Genomic DNA, 17,231 nt, shown 5'->3' with positions numbered 1-17,231 from the left:
CTCTTTGCGATTGACCCGGGCGCCTTTGGTGGCTGCAAACCTAGAAAACAAAAAATATGTCTATCATTGAGCTAACCAGCTAACAGTAGCTGACAGGTTACTCTACAAGACAGGAGTCAAGTTAGCCATCTATCAAGCGAGTTGGAGCACTCAAGAGAAGTGATTTTGAACTCACCAAATGGTGGCGAAACATCCAGTACGGTAATGGAGGACACTGGGATAATAAAACATTATTTTCAGGATGTACTGCTTTGAGTTGTTGGGATTTATCTGCTCGTGAAATATCGAACTTAAAAACTATTGATTTTCAACACAATAAGACTGAAATCGCGCCACAGAATTCCCGCCGTCAAATCGGCGGACCAATCAGATGCGAGCCTCCTTGCACGGATGCTGCGTTCACGACGCATCGGAAAATGGGCAAACGCACGGTTAACTTACTACCTGGGAGTGTGTTGATAATGCGAGCAGACGGGTGGCTTAGACAGAAAACGCATCCCTAAGTATTCCGTGAACGTGATTTTTATTTTTTACTATGCGCATTATGGCATTAATATACTATTAATTTAAAGAATCTAGTTCAAACTCCGCCATGTTGTCTTTAGGGCATAGTATGATGAATATTATTTTATTTTTTAAGTTATTATTGACCTCATTCTCAAGGTTTTCACTGCAACATTTTTTACTTTCTGCAGCACATACAATCAGCATACACCGAATACACCGAAAACCATGAATACATAAATAAGTAAACAATTAAAAATGAATAAATAATAAATTAATTAATAAACATATAGATGAGAACAAACAAAACAAAGCCAGGCGGCAGATGCCATGGATAAGTCACAACCTTATTTCCATATCTATGGAAATGATGGAGGAAAAAGGTTCCAGCATAATATGTGCATATGCTGTGCACTCAATTACTTTGTGAATATTACAAATGTATGCAGACTTCTTGTGTTTGCTGTTGCTGGAGGAATAGGAGTACAGAACAACACACTGCTTACATTATTCTTTGACAATAACAGTTTCCCTTCTCTTTGATTGAAATGATTAAGACAAGGCAGTGCATTGTCCAACTGTCAGTAGAAATCATTATAGATGTTCAAAAGTATAGATTTGTACATTTCAGTCAGAGAAGTTATGGCAGAGGTACCCTCAAGACAAACTCAATGTGTATTTCTAGTAGCTCAAACAACATCATATCTGCATCTGTGATATTAAACAAGATCACATGACTGCACTGATTAGGTCCACAAACTATTAAATACCGACTCTCTGGCAGAGATAACACTTTCTGCGGTATTCAGAGACAGAAGTAAGCCATGTTAACCTTTTTCATCATTTCTGGAATTTCCTTCAGGTATCTATCTGCCAAAGCCTATACCACAGCCTGGGCAAAAAATAAATCTAAACCTGAGTAGTAATGAACCGCTACTAAGCTTTAATTACCACCAAGGTGCTTCAAATGCTATTTCTTTGATACATGCAGTTTTATAGCGTTTTCCATATGGAAACTCCTCTAAAATTAGTTTTTTAAATATAATTTTACTCCAGTGGAAATAAGGAGGGACTACATGACGTCACCCCTTTATGGGAAGCGGTGAATGATTGGCCACGCCCCTGTGCGCGAGGAGGGGAACGTCAGTGAATCTGTGACAGACAGCAGCCGTTGGAAGAAACTACAGCAGTACGGGCTGCCTGCCGGCTTACTCGCACAATTTTGACACCTCATTCCCTTTAAAATGGCGTATCACAGTCCTTACAGAGCTCCCCCGCATATCAACGCCCCTCCGGACCAGGGTTTTCTGTGGAATATCTTCCAGAGGTGAGTGAAAAAGACGTTTAATCTTATTTAAGTACGCCCCTTCACCGCCTGTCTTGACTCACTACGCTCCGCATTGAAAACTGCTGTCGTGTGAGTACAACGCAGAGGAAGACTGGGGCTGGATGGTGGCAGCGGTGTTACACTGACAGCTTGTTTTCCCTCTTTATTCTGTTGTCTTTTTCACTTAAGTTTCTCTTTTCGGTGGTTCGTTACGAAAATAGAGCCGTTGTGAGTGATTTCTCAATCGCGCCTCTCAGTTGTGGTTGTAGACGCTTCCTGGAAGTGTACAGCGTCAGCCTCGTAGCAGATTCACTGCGCTTCTCTTACTAGATCCATCACACTGCTTGTTGTTTGCGTTAAATGCTTTTCAAATGCAATTACCACTCCCAACCACTGTAGGCACTTTGCTGGTGTGATCAGTGAACTGTCTCATACAGGGGTAACTGTTTCTCCAAACTGGGGTCTAAGGACCTCCAGGAGTCCTTGGGGTAGGGGGTTTCTGGTAGGACTGCACGATATGGACAAAATTTCATGCCTTGATATTTATGCCAAATATCTCAGTAGCGATACAATATACCATATGACTATGGGCTCACACTTAATTTGAAATGTAAGTGTAGCAACGGTGGGAATTAAGTGTTCTTCAAAAACAGTATGATAACACCAATTGGACATAGACAATGCAGGTACTTCACAAAGTATTTTATTGATCAAAGCAGACCAATCATTGTATGGGGCTAACCCTAATCCTAATTTATATATATTGATATGTTTACATTATTACCTTTTGAAATATTAATATCATTTATGTTCCTATCTAGATAACAATATGATAATGATATATTGTTAAGCCCTCGTTTCTGAGGTGCCACCCAGCTAAAAGAGGAATAGTTTATTTGTACCATAATACCATTGTCTCTTTCCATCAGCTGCCCAGTTTTGTGCCAAATCATCCAATGAAATTCTTCTCAGGTGGGGGTTCCTCTTACACAGTCTGACCAAATTTGAGCCTATTAGTTAGTGAGTGTGTATCTAATTGAAATGTGTGTGTGTGAGGTGGTGATGGCGATGGCGAGGGGGTTCTGGCATGGGAATCCTCTATTCTAGAGCCCTCGTTAGCTCACTTTTCCACATCATATTTTTCATTTTTTACTGCTATGTATGAGGCACAGAATCAGTAGAGGTTTTAGGTTACTGATACGCATCAATTCCTGCTACCAGCAGTCAAAAGTGTGTCAAGAGCAGCTGGTATGAAGGTCATAGTAGTAGGCGGTGGGAGGAAATTGTAGAATTGCTTGGCCTCTGGTTATAATAAGCTATAGAGTTATGTAATACTGCAGAGGATTCCTTCCTGCTGCTTTGCTTTCTCACAACATTGAGATGCTGCAGGCATTCTAAGGCTGGAAACAACCTTAACGAATTATTTATAGGTGATGCAAAAGCCCTCAGAAGAGATTCTCAGGTTGGACATGCACACGCACAGACACAACCATTGTCTCATTTATATTGTGTCATCATTCTCTCTCTCTTGCTGTGACACACAAACTCATGATCATATCTTTTCCTGTCATGCAAACCATGCCTCTCTCATGAGTTTGCACACAGAGTCATGATCACGCTACCTTTCACTAAAACAAACTGTATCTCTCTCATGGGTGCACATCCAGCTCTCATGTGAGTGTTGTGGCGCCTCATCTGCAGCCTCTTTAGTGAATATGTGGCAGAACAGCGCTGGAATTCCCTCATGTCATGTGATCAGAGTCACTAGAGCATGGTCGAAGTGCTAGGCCTCTCTCTCACAAATACTCACACACACACCTAGCAATCTATGACTCACCAACCTAATGGTGGGCTTTTTTTGGCAATCCATTTGGTTTGAGTCATGCATTGTAATTCTCATTATATCCTGCCTCATAATCGTGAGTCTGTCTTTCCATGAGTGGAACAGAAGCAATCAAGTCATTCACACTCAGGGCATATTGCGTTGTGAATTGTGCAGGTATTACAAGTAGACTACAGGTGTTGTAGTCAGACACAAATAAAACTAAAACGTTTTGAGAAGAGTTTGCCTTGACATTAGATGGAAACCAAACTTGCAAAGAAGCCAACGTCTTGTGTGTTTTTCCTTTGTAATGAATGACTCTGGAATGGCAAAAATGTGTTGCACTCATGCCTTAGAGAGTCAGGAACAACAGCAGGCTTCAAGCTGGGCTTAGATCGACAACACAGATGTGTTGCTATGCGAAAACAACAACATTTTCACTGACTGAGTTCCTGCCTCTGCATGGCGGCTTCACAGAAGTTAGGGAACCACAGCAAATTGAAACAAGTTCAGGTGTTGCCTTTTAGTATCAGGAATGTTAGTCTAGTGGAGTTTGACCTTGTGGGTAGTTTCCTGTAGAATGAATGAACAAGAATGAATGAGATTTTATAGACAAGGGATTCTTATATATGATCTCAAGGCGTTCATAACCCTTTTTACAGCCTGCATTAAAATGTGATCTGTACAGATCCTAATACAACGAAAACTCTGTGTGAATGAAAGATGTAAATAAAGTTCCAGTGAAGTCCCAACACCACATGTCATTATCCAGGGAATGTATTCGGATACAGAGATCACATTTAAATGCAACATGCAGGCCTAATTGAGGCCTAACTGGCAACAGACCTATGACTTGTTCATAAATTATGAAACTTTAATACAGACAAGTGGTTTCAGAAGTTGACTTCCCAGGAAAGTTCTGTAAATACAGGCTTAAATTGGAAGTTTCTCTTTTTACGGCAGAGAAGCCAAGGTGACATAGCCTCGTTTTAGAGCTGTACATGTGGAAAACTAGGGCAGGGTATGTTCCACCAACCGTTTTCCAGCATGATTGCTTCATAGGAAAAAGTGAAACACAGGGAAAATTGACTCAAATAGTCTGACTCGGCCATAGTGTGATGTGTCGCCGTGCTGTTTTTACAGGATCTGTGTTTGACAGTGTTAAGACGGAATGGCCAGATGGTTAGTTGCCTCTGCTGCAGGCAAGAAGGAATTTTAATGATGCATTCACATTTTTCACCTCGTTTTATATAAAAACCTGGCAAGGTAAGTTTACCTGAGGGAGAGTGAGTGAATGAGAGAGTGGGTGAAGGGAAAAAAAGAAGAGAGGGAAAATTGGAGGCCCACATACACATCTAGACATGTACACGCACACACAGTCTGAGTCAGTCCCTCAGTGTTTGGTAAAGGTAGGGTACCCCAACTGCCTACACCATTAACCCAGCCCACTCTACACCTTCATGATCACAAAGGTGTCCTTTATGGAGGCTCCAAGCTGTTTATTTATTTAGATGGAGGTGACTGCAGACATATAGTTCCTAGCGCAGAGAGCAGAGAGGTTGAAGAGATGTGACTGTTTTTAATGTGTCACAGCTGGGAGTTGAACCCACACCCGCAAATCCAGCACTGGACTTGCCCTGTGGGGTTTCTCAGGGAATTCCCCTTCATCTTCTTCTGCTCTCTTGGTATTCAGACACTGTTTGTTGAGTGTGCTCTAGGTCGGCAGGTTGGGCTGGGCAGGTTGCTAAGGAACGACTGAGTCACTGGAGGATTGAAGCTGTTATTTGTGTCTGTGTTCAAACTGCGAATGTTTCCAGCCTCTCAGAGGAAGACAGTGAACAAATGAGGTCTGAATTTGTTAAAGTACCTTGATCGACAACTGCTTTGCATTTGAGAGCATGCAGTGGCAAAAGTCAAGACAAAACATAGTGTTTGGCCTTCATGCTTTTTCTTAATCAGTGGATTCCAAACTATTTTTTCATGACCTAAACTGGATATTGGTCATGAGATACTGAGATGTGTAATAGAATTAACTGTATTTCTAGGAGCTGATTTGACTTTCAACAGCCTTCTTGAGTGGAAAAATGCAGACACAGAACATTTTGCTCATTTGGCCCTTTGGAAACTCTTTCAAGGACCGTCATGGGTCCATGTAGTGCTGTCTTTAGAGATTTGGGGGCCCTAGGCAAAAAATCATCAGTCAGAAGCCCTTGCGTTTTACTATTAATGTAGGGCCACATCGCTGAAACATCAAAAATTTAACAACCTGTCAGACACAAGCCTGTAAGACATGGTAGTATGCTGTTTTGAACTGTTTTTATGAGTCTTCACTTCAATATGCACAAAGATCACACCATTTTTTTTGTCCTTTGAAACCCAGGATCCCATGGGAAAATTTCTTTCATTTTTTGGGGGACTTTTTTTTGCCAATTTTCTCCTTTTTTACAGTTTTTTTAGAGGTAGTTTTCTGGTGGTATTCTTTATACATATAATAATTATAAACATAATTTTATGGTGATTCATTTATGTATTTAATTTACTTTTTTTCTGGCTAATCTTAATTTTTTTTAAAGGATTTTTTGGCCATCCCTTGCTAAATTTGCTCATTGCCTGTTTTCCCATGTTGTTGAAAGAAATTGGTTGTGAAAGCTATGCCTGATCTGCTTAATAGGCCCAATTGCTCTTGGTCCATGGTCCTGACATTTGGAAACGCTCATCTAAAGCATCAAGGTCTTAGTAGTTTTGGTTTCACTTTTCATGATTTAAGATGCTAAAGCGAGATACCTGTTAACTGACACCTGGCCAGCATCATTAAAGTCTCACTTGGGTGGTTGTCAACTTTCACTGCTGTGTCAGGATCAACACACACACACACGCACTGCTCATGTGGCTGCTCTCAGGGGAGTGCCAAGTGTACAAGCTGCATTGTGTGTCCTGGTCACAAGCCTCCATTCATTCTCAGTGGGCTGTTGAAATCCTTACACGAGCTCAGGAGGATAAAGTTTCAGCCGGCAAGTGCTAATGCCCGCTGCCGTTGTATGTGTGTGTGTGTGTGTGTGTGTGTGTGTGTGAGTGTGATAGAGCGAGCATTCAGTTGTTACGGTATCTAATCTGTGTTTTCCTCTGCAGGGTTGACAAGGACAGGAGTGGAGTGATATCAGACTCAGAGCTCCAGCAGGCCTTATCAAATGGTACGCATCCCCCTGTCTCTGTCTAATCTTGTCTTTCTTTCTTTTCGTCTTCTTTCTGTTGCTTGATTACTCTCTCTGTCTTACCTTCTGACTCTCTGACTGTTTCTGTCTCTGTCCCCTTCTTGTTCCTCTCTTTTTCCATCGTTTTCTGTCTTTACGTCTCTCTCACTCTTTTTCTTGACCGCCCCTCATCGCCTCATTACACGTCATTGCTCTATGCCACTCTCTTCTTTCATTTCAGCAACTGCCAAGCCTTAGCACAAAATGGATTGGGATTTTATTTGTGTCCCAGAGTGGCAGAAAAAAGGAGTGGAGTTTTATTTTTGTCCCAGTACAACAGGGAAGCAGGTGAAAAGTTTATCAAGGTAGCTTCAAAGGAAATATTCTTTTCCTTCCTGTATAAGGCAGGAAATGTGTGTCACTATTACTGCCACATAAAGGGATTTAACACAAAGCGACTTTTGGTAGGTCCTCACATGAGAACTGATGCTTTTGTCAGCCTGGGTAGCAGAACTAAGATGAAAGACTGTTTCTCACCATAACTCAAAAAGTTGCTGTTCCTTAGTTAGTCGTCCATGTAACCTATATCATCAGCGAGGAGCTGCACGTTTTGTTGAATTAAGTCGCTAACAAGACTTCTGAAATCAGCAGGCAGTGTTTTCTGTAGCATGAAATTGGGGTGCCTCTGGGACCAATGGAAAACTGAGAGGGAAGATCATAAAAGTCAGTGTGAAACGACCCAGAGATGGAATGTAAGGATTATCGGCACTAGTCTGGTCTGACTGTCGAAGCGTTGCCTCTCTTGGTTCTGTGTAGCTCTGTAGCTGAAGCATGGCACTAACAGTTTTAGGAGCTCTGTTCCTACCTGGATCACCTATACAAAAGATGTGTATGTTTGTGCCAATGCAAGGAACTTTGAATAAGTAACATCATGTGCTCCCTTCAGGTTTTGGCCAGTGAAATCAATTTTACACTTGCCTGAATTGAGAAGAGTTGCCACAAAATTCCCTTTCCCGGCCCACACCCAACTGATCAGTCTGAATAAGCATCACTTTCAAGCCCTGTGATGTGACCTTGCTCTGAATGAGACTGGATTGTTGAAATATGGTAATGATTAACAAGACATATTTTGGAGAGCACTTTGCCTTCCTCCCGCTTGCAGAAACTCTAGCACAGGTTGAGTTTGTCTTCTCATCAAAATATAATGTGTTCGCCATCAAGTTTATGGCTGAATTGCTCTTAGAAACTGGGGCTGCTTTTCAAAGACTTTTGGACTGATTACTCTCCTCGGAAACCCATTTTTCTGTAGACTCGGAGGGGGGAAAGAAAGTGTTGAAGGCAGCAGCAGCAGTGAAAGAAGCTGTTATCAGGCTGCGCAGTGGCTCTGGTTCAGCATACTGATTAGTGTGTGGCTGTATGTGTGTGTTTGTGTGTGTAAGTGTGTGCATGTGTGAACGCATGGGTGCCTAGCTGTGCTTATTTGGTCTGAGTTCATGACGTGGGTTAGTGTTTCAGATTGTGTGTGTGTGTGCACAAAATTCATGTCTGTCTATGTTTGTATGTGTGCATGCAGCATCCGCCTGTTTGTGCCAGTGTTCCTGGTCCAGCCCCCTACAGTTTCTTAGCTTGACTGTGATATGAATCTGGGCCAATAAGGCTGAACACAAACTGCGCTGTCCTGTCCTGTAGTTAGCTGGCTAGCTAAAGCTACAACCCTGCTGCTTCAGAAGGCGCTCTACTCACCCTGCAAATGTTGCTCATATTGTATGTAGACACAGAGACATACACACACACCATCACATCATCAGTCAATCTCGGCCTCCTGTGCTACCACCAGGGTTGCAACAGGGTGGAAAATTTACGGTAAATTCCTGGAAACTTTCTGGAAACTTTCCATGGGAAGTTAAGCTGGTGAATTTTGGAAATTCACCAGCCTGGTTTCTGCATTTTTCTGAAATTTTCCTCAATCCTTTCTGACTGATGCTGGAGTCAGTCAGCATGCTAAATCAAACTATAACCTACATTCCTGTATGACAACATAAAACTTGCTAGCAGAAGGCAGAAGAAACAGCATCATAGCTGAGCTAGCTGGCACCATGATAGATGACCTCTTACATAGCTGCTGTGTAAACATATTTTGATTTATTTTTTTCTAATTAAGCTTTAATACTACAGATCAAATATATTTACCCCAGTAATATCATCAAAACGTACTTGACTTGATGTAGTCTGTGGGCTCAGATGTAGTAATGTGGCTTCAGTAGTCCTGCTGTAATGTGCAGGTTTCTAGAAATGATCTGTGCATGTGATGGAGGAATGCACAATGCAGGTTCGAAATTCAACAGAATTTGCTTTAAATCTGGTTGTTTTATGCTGCAAGATGTTTCTTTTCCACTACATTTAAGTTCCCTGTTACTGGCTAACCTGAAAGTTTCCAACTTTCCACCACTGTCCTTTTTGACCTTTTTCTCAATCTTCTTCCACCAGTTTTGTTACTTCCTCTCCTCTCCCAAAGAGGAAATGGAACAATCTGCAGCATGGGGTATTTTCAGCAGTTTCTTGTTTCACTTGTTTCAAGTGATGTCATCTTGATGCTAGTGGATTGATCTGCCTTATTTCAAGATTTTCTCACTTTTCCCATGAAACTAGTAAATCTGCATCCATAAAAACGGAATGTCTATAACGTTGTTCAGCAAGGGAAAGAACCTGTTTAGGCAAACAATATTTATAATTTAGAAAATTCTCGGTTCATGAGTAAGCCCTTGTTTTATTTGATTTAATGTTTTTTTTTTTTTACTGGGTTTTGTTTTTCTCATTATTCTTACCTGTTTGTTTTATATTACTGTATACTTTTTAACTTTCTACTGCATTGAAAATAAACGAAATAATCTCATTCATTTGGCCGGATTTTCCTTCACTTGTTTTAGTGGAAACATTTTAAGACTCAATGAGAGACTGAAATACTTGATCCTCCCCTCTCCTCTCCTCCCCTCTCCTCTCCTCTCCTCTCCTCTCCTCTCCTCTCCTCTCCTCTCCTCTCCTCTCCTCTTCCTATTCCTCAGGAGGGCATGGCACCGGCTCAGTGCCTGCTGTGTCCTCTGTCTGTTTGTCCTCTCTCACTCTCACTTTTATATCTCTCTCCCCTGCTCTCTTCTTTCTCACTCCCAATTTGCCCTCCCCTCTTTCTCTGTTTGTCCTCCCTCTCTTCCTCCTCCTCCCCATCCCTCTGAGTCCGGAGTGTGACAGCACATTGGCCCAGTGCTGAATTTCACTAGCCACTTTGAGTACACCAAGTGGTGTCTGCATGACTGTGTGCGTATGCCTTTTAGCTGTGCCACTCTCCATCAATGAGGATTTTTTTTTGTCCTCCCTTCGCTCAGCAGTGAGTAGCTGTCATACTGACTAGCCGTCACACTCCCCCACACACAGATTCATACTCCTTTAGTTATTTATTTTAGTGTGCAGGAGCAGTTAATAGCAAGTCAAAACTGCTGACAAGAATGAGAGAGCACACTGTGCAGATTGCAACGCTGGCTGAATTGCAAGACTTTAGATGTTAGTTCAAGAAGGCTTGACCCCTACACCCTACACTGTATTTTTTTTCAATTGGGAACACTTTCTGTGTCTTGAATTAGACAGTGTCAGTAAGCATTGCTCTTTGTGTTGAGCTTTTCAGTATCATCTTTCTGCTTGTCTTATCAATCTGCAGTCCTGCTCACCCCTCTGTTTAACATGACTCTGTGATGGGATGCTTTGTGTACTCATTGTGTTAGGCCCAATCATTTTCCTGCAGGGGGAGGGGACTTTGCACTAGTGTTGTTTATGATTGAGTGGTTCCTTTGAGCTTGCCTGCTGGTCTGCATCATAGAAGTCACTGTTGTCTACCATAAATTTTGCATCTTCAGAAAGAGCGGACTGTTCAGGGACCGGGAATGACTTGGTGACTCTCCGGTTGGCATGTATTTTTGACGTTTTACACAGCATTTTAAATGATTTCAGTGTGTCCCAATGTCATAAAACATTTTCTATACATGGCAGACAATTTCGGCTGTCAACCCCAGTAGCCAGAAAGAGAGAAGTGGCAAAACAGCAAACACAGGATTTCAGCCAGACAGAGGAAATTTGGCTTGGAATATCAATTTTGATTTTAATGTTAATGGAAATGTTAATGGTGATGATAATGATGATTATCAGTGTGTCCTACCTTTATTTTATGGTGACTGTATGTTTTTGTGGCTTTACATCTCAAGGTCAAATTTCTACTTGGGGCGGAGGGGATGTTGCGCATGTATGTTTTAGTTCAGATCTGTGAGATTGCTCTGTGAGGTGTGTGGCTGAGCATTTAGGGTGTGTGTGTGTCAGAAAAGTGTGTAAACCTTAATGTGCTCATGTGCATGAACTGTGTGTGTGACCGCTGTGTAATTGTGAGAGTGTGAGTGCAGTGCATGTGACCGCAGAGGTCTCACTTAGCTACATCAGTAGGCTTGTGTGTGTGTGTGTGTGTGTGTGTGTGTGTGTGTGTGTGTGTGTGTGTGTGTGTGCATTGCAGTCAGTCACCATGTTTTTCCACCCGCCTGCCTTTCTGCTCACCTTCTCTCCTCCTCCCCTCTTGCCGCCTCACCACTGGGAATTGGGCTAGGCAGTGAGAGAGCCTAGTGTGTGTGTTGGACAGAGGATGCCTTGTCCCGCTTGGCCTGTTGGACACACACACACAGACACGCATACACATTTCAGCCTTATTGACCAACTTATACTGGGCAGCCGCAGTCTGTCTGGCACACATTGATGACCTCACAGCTAGCTGCTGCTGTGAAAAGGGAGGGAGAGGGTGTGTGTGAGAGAATAGAAGAGGTCAGTGTGGCTGGAAGGATGACCACTTTCTCCCTCTGCTTTTGGCCGGTTTTGCTGATACCACCAGTGCTGAGGCTGTATTCATAAAGCAGCCAGGAAAATAATTTCTGATTCAGAGGTTTTCGTGATCACTCGTGCAGAGTGACCACGTTCATGACCTTTCAAACAATTGAACACATTCCAGACCTACTGTATAATTTCCAAAACACAGCGTTACCAATCAACAAATGAGTCTGTTCTCCTATAAAGCTAACTTCTTGGAGGTTTTCATTGGATGTCAGTGAAAAAGCACATACGATTTCTTTGGCTTGGCCTCACAAATTGGTCTCACATCAGTTCACCTAATATACTTTATGTGTACTGGCCTAGATCAGCCCACCAATTCCTAGCTACTGTATGGATAAAGTTTCTGGCCCGGACCCAGCTTCAATAATAGCCCCAGGCCTGGCTCCAGGCACAGCTCGAGCCACAGTCCCGGGCAGCCTCGCCCATCAATAAAACAAACTGAGGAAGAGCGAGGAAATGTCTTGTGTCTTCTTTTAACACTGAACAAGCTATTTCCAAAACCATTGTTCATCTTATCAGTCCTAAGCTCACTCTTGTCCCAATGGCCCATTGTCAATCATCTTAACACTTGGTTTTGACTTTTTTTGGCTTCAGTGGAAAGGAAGGCTGAAATTAAACTTAAATATAAAACTCACTTTTCTGGCTTAAATTTGGCTTGTAGTGTTTTTATGAGTGGCTGTATTTCAATGAACACCTTCTCCTAAGCTCTTATGGCTCCTGTTGCAGCCCTGCTTGTGGCTGACATATTTCAAATCATGCAAGGAAAGTGAAAACAACCAGCTGGGACCAGTGCAAGGAGAAATCGGTTTCACACTACGACTATAAGATGTTAAAAAAGTCCGCAGGTGCAGTTTTAGGGTCTGCAGATACACTTGCAGGGGGAGAGTCTTAGGTCAGCAAAAGTAGGCTGGCTAGTTCATGTTACTGCAGCAAAAACTGTCTTGCAAATCTTCTCTTTTCTTTTCATGTGTCCTCCATTGTGTTCTTTATTTGAGTATTTCTTGCCTTCTCTTTTCTTGTCTTCCTTTTTCTTTTCATGTCTTGTCTTCCCTTTTCTTATCGTGTTTTTTCTTTTTGTTTCTTCCCTCTTCTAGTCTTGTCTTCTCTTTTCTTATCTTCCTTTGTCTGCCGCCTCTTTTGTCCTCCTTCCTTGTGTTTTCTACTCTTGTCTCCTCTTCTCTCATCTTTTCTTCTCTTGTCTTGGCTTGTCATCTCTTCTCCCCTCTCTCTCATCTCTGCACTTCTGTCTTTTCTGTCTGAACTCTTGGTCTCTTTCCCTCTCTCTAATAAAGTGGGAAGGTGAGTCAGCAAAGTTTTATGTGCCCTGCTAAATCTCAGCATCATGAAAAATGAGAGTGTTAAACTGTAAAGTTACACGCCGCAAACTTAAAAAATAATCATTTTTTACTGTCACTGTGACAAGAGCCAAATGGTCACAGCTACTTTCAAGTCTTTACTTTTTTAATGACCTTTAACTTTGATTATTTTATACCTGTTCTTAGTTAGCAGTTTTTAACCAGTATTTTACTCTCTTGCAGGCACATGGACTCCTTTTAACCCAGTGACCGTCCGCTCCATCATATGTAAGTAACTGCTGACATGTCAGACTCATTCTTACACAGCTTGCTTTTGTCCTGAGTGACCAGCAACCATTGTTTATTTTCTTCCTCTCCATGACAACTGATCCAATTCACATAGTTTTTGAGCAGTCAAATGGCAGAAACAGATCCCTCTCAGACTCTGATATCTCTCACTCTAGTAGAAACCTGCGGCTGTCAATAAAAGTAGGAGAAAAGAGTATTTGAAAGGAAATGTGAGAGCGTGTCTCAAAAGGCAGCCGCCCATTCCCTCAGATTGCAAATATTGATCTGTTTACCGTCTTAAGCCAGCTGTAACATGCACTTCAGGCTAAGATCTGTTTACTTTTGAAATGTAGTGTACATTGATTGTAAAACTACTGTTTCTTATTTGGAATCTGCAATAAGCTGCTTGATTTAGTTTTTGACTTGTTTATTGTTCCCCTCTGAGGCATTTGACACATTATCAGCCATAGTTTCTAGTTTAAACAGCAAAAATATGTTAAAAATATCTTTCTCCGGGTCTCTTATGTACATTATTCTTCTTTTGTTGTGTGACTTGCGGAATAAATCCCCATAAATTCATCTGCCTCCCCTTCCCACCGTACCATATGCAGTAAATCCATTGTTTAATGGTCCCCCAGCACTAAGCATATCCTCTGATAACACTCCCTTTGTTGGGAGGTAATTGGATTGAACCGCTGGGGGGTGGGAGATGGTGTTGGGAGGGGGGATCAAGCAGTTTCTCACTCTCAGTCTTGTGGCAGCTGCTTAGTCAAGTGTGAGCAGTCTCTCTTTCTGACCCACACTTCGCAGTCCTCTGACAGCCTTCATAAAGGGATATGTCTTCCATGTTGGCTCTCTTGTCACAGGATTTAGCTCTAAGTGCATGCTGAAGTCTGCCTCTCCTATTGAGTGAAACAAACTCATAAGATGTGTGTGTCAAGGTTCAGTATCATGACCTTCCAACAGAGCCTCTTACCACCTCTTGCTCTCTTTCAGCCATGTTTGACAGGGAAAACAAAGGCGGGGTGAACTTCAACGAGTTTGCCGGCGTGTGGAAGTACATCACAGACTGGCAGAACATCTTCCGGACCTACGACAGGGACAACTCCGGCTTCATAGACAAGAATGAGCTCAAACAGGCGCTGACTGGATTTGGTGAGCAGCAGAGTATGCTTTGATATGTATTTGATCACCGAGGTGCAGGATCTGTGGCTGTCTCTGGGACTGTTCCTTAGGTCAGATCTTTCTTTAGCCCCGTGAATATTTGCGTAGAGCAGCATATCGTAGAAATAGTGTTTTTTTTTTGTTTTTGTTTTTTTTAACTGTTCAGTCTATGTGCATGCTCTGTGGATTTTCATGTTTCTTTTTGAGTCTGTGTCCAGTGATAGTATATAAACATCGCCTCCAACAGAATCCCTAAAGACATACTGTCAAAATCAGTATATACCAGAGAAACCATAATAAATTTGCTATTACATACTGATCCTCTCTGTGCCTTTCTTTAAAACCTGGCGAAAAGGCTCAGTGACACAGATGTGTGTAGCACTGATGATGGCACTGCTCTGTCGGCGTTTTTGTCAGACCAGCTAGATTAGTCAGAGGACACAATGTGTTCATGGAAAGAAAGATGCTTTTTCCATCCATTGGCTACAGTTGCTGAAGGTTTTAAAAATTCAACAACCACTGATTCACAAGTAAAACTGATTTATAGATGCATGTTAAATAATAACATCCAAGCAATAATTGGATACCCATCAAATGGTCAATAAAGTAGACAAACGACCCAGCATAAATTCACCAGCATTTGACTGCTGGCAGGCATTCTACCCTGGATATGTAGTTTTTGAGAGAAAGGGTTAAAAAAAAAAAAAAAGAACCTCTGGAAAAGCAGGTTCCCACACAGGTTTGGAATGTCTGACAAAGTGTGAAGAATTAATCTGACAATTTTCAGGTTTTGCAAAAAAAGTAGGAGTTGAGAAAAAAAGACACAGGATAGAGGGAAAACTGTTTATCCCTGCTACAAATATAACCACACATTCATTGTAGTTGCTTACCCACTATCACATTATATATAAGTATATACTTGTTATGAAATGTAATGTTGAGATGTAGAGTGACATGAACTTGTTTAGTTACATTGCTCAGTCACCAATTATATATGTCATGATAAATATAAACACTAATCAGAACATGCAAATCCAGTCAAAATGTTGAGGTCCAATTTTGAAATGGAGAATGTGTGGGAATGTGAGTAAGTGATGAATGACTTTCCTCTTCTGTGCAGGGTATCGTCTGTCAGATCAGTTCTACGGTACGCTGATAGAGAAGTTTGACCGCCAGAGGAAGGGACAGGTGGCCTTCGATGACTTTATCCAGTGTTGTATCGTACTACAGGTAACAGATTCACAGTTTCAACACAAACTAACACTGTAGGCAGATGCTGTTCAAACAGCCAGTCATGAATGCCTATGGCAATAAATGATTTTGATGTTTTATGTGGCACTGGGTATGTTGTATATATAGTTTTGATTGATTTATGTTTATAATCTATTGTAAAGCACTTTGGCACAACTCTGTTTGTATTTAAATGTGCTATATAAATAAATGTGGTATGGTATGGTATGGTAAATGAGGTTATTTAAACATGACATCCATAAGGAGAGGACTACACATAAAATTGCTTGCTTATCCAGTTTTATATCTGGATAGCAATCATAGCATAATGTTTTAACATGTTTTAACTAGTAAATTTCTTGTTTTTGAGACATTAGACCAAGGCTTGCTTTTTTAAAGACTAAAACTCCAATATTACTGCCCCTCTTCTCCACAGAGGTTGACTGATGTGTTCAGGCGGTACGACACGGACCAGGACGGCTGGATCCAGGTCTCATATGAACAGTATCTATCCATGGTCTTCAACGTGGTATAACGCACACAGATCACCACAGAAGAGCACAACTGGACACAACTGTGCCAAAGCCACCGGCACCTCCCCGGATGTCTGCCATGGTGGACACTACAAGATTTTTTAAGACAAATGTTTAGCCCCAGTTAGTTAGGTATACAAAATTTATAAAATTCATCCAGGGAAACTTGCTGAAAAGCCCCATTTCAGTTCTTGAAGGTTTGGGGATTGAAGCACCCCAAGTTGGCATTTGTCAGGGAAGCTTGATTTGTTGAGGGAAAGAAAAAATCTTGTAGTGTTTGAAAGACAACCAATCTGAACAACGTCTGTGATGGGGACTCTGGGTTGGCGTTGTATGTGGAATATTACGGACACTACCCTCTGTCTGTCTGTCTGTCTGTTTGTTTGTCTGTCTGTCAGAGCAGTCTGTTAATGCCCATAAAATTTGTTTGGTGTCTTAATGATAATTGTTATTATTAAAAAAAGACCAGAGTATCTGTGTTTAAGGTAAAAATTATGCATTGTAAATATCATTTAGAATGCATTGCATGCTTTTCAGGGAAATTCAGCCCCACGTTGAAGCATGCCTTCTCTTTCTCTTCCTCAAATCTGTTTTGCTCAAAGCCATGTTTACAATACTGTGAAAGCAGGTACTGACCTGCTTTGAGATTCACTGACATGCCAGCTTACATGCCATATTTGTATAAACTTATTTTTAACCAGCAAATCTCTAAATGTTAGGACATCTAATTTTAGGTAGAGGATAAGCATAATGCCTTTAGTATGGCTTATTTTTTGTGCATGATGCCTTAAGATCTGTAAGAAAAACACATGAAAGAGGAATCTCTTTTATTAAAAAAAGAAAATCTTAAGAGGAGTTTACTTTGATTATTTCCCTTGGAGGTCTACAGCTCATGTTGCATGGAAAAGAAACTTGCAAAAGTCCCGTTTCGCCCTCTGCTGTATTATTGTTGTATTGCAC

General features: G+C 41.5%; 1 protein-coding gene across 1 annotated transcript; it reads left to right on the top strand.

The window, feature by feature from the left end:
• The first annotated feature begins 1,636 nt into the window (after positions 1–1,636).
• pdcd6 (programmed cell death 6) lies at positions 1,637–17,121 on the top strand. The gene is made up of 6 exons (XM_030079994.1): positions 1,637–1,831; positions 6,783–6,844; positions 13,300–13,344; positions 14,341–14,499; positions 15,629–15,738; positions 16,175–17,121. Exons 1-6 carry the CDS (start codon positions 1,749–1,751, stop codon positions 16,271–16,273), a joined length of 558 nt encoding a protein of 185 aa, XP_029935854.1. The 5' UTR covers positions 1,637–1,748; the 3' UTR covers positions 16,274–17,121.
• The last annotated feature ends 110 nt before the right edge of the window (positions 17,122–17,231 follow it).

The sequence above is a fragment of the Myripristis murdjan genome, chromosome 20 (genome assembly GCF_902150065.1).
Source record: "Myripristis murdjan chromosome 20, fMyrMur1.1, whole genome shotgun sequence".
In the NCBI taxonomy this organism is placed as follows: Eukaryota; Metazoa; Chordata; class Actinopteri; order Holocentriformes; family Holocentridae; genus Myripristis; species Myripristis murdjan.
This window is presented reverse-complemented; position numbering and strand designations above follow the sequence as displayed.

Bases quoted from the DNA above. Each gene is read 5' to 3' on its own strand.
- pdcd6 (XM_030079994.1), top strand. From the start codon at position 1,749: ATGGCGTATCACAGTCCTTACAGAGCTCCCCCGCATATCAACGCCCCT. The intron at 1,832-6,782 runs GTGAGTGAAAAA...TTTCCTCTGCAG, and splicing joins CTGTGGAATATCTTCCAGAG to GGTTGACAAGGACAGGAGTG. The intron at 14,500-15,628 runs GTGAGCAGCAGA...TCTTCTGTGCAG, and splicing joins ACAGGCGCTGACTGGATTTG to GGTATCGTCTGTCAGATCAG.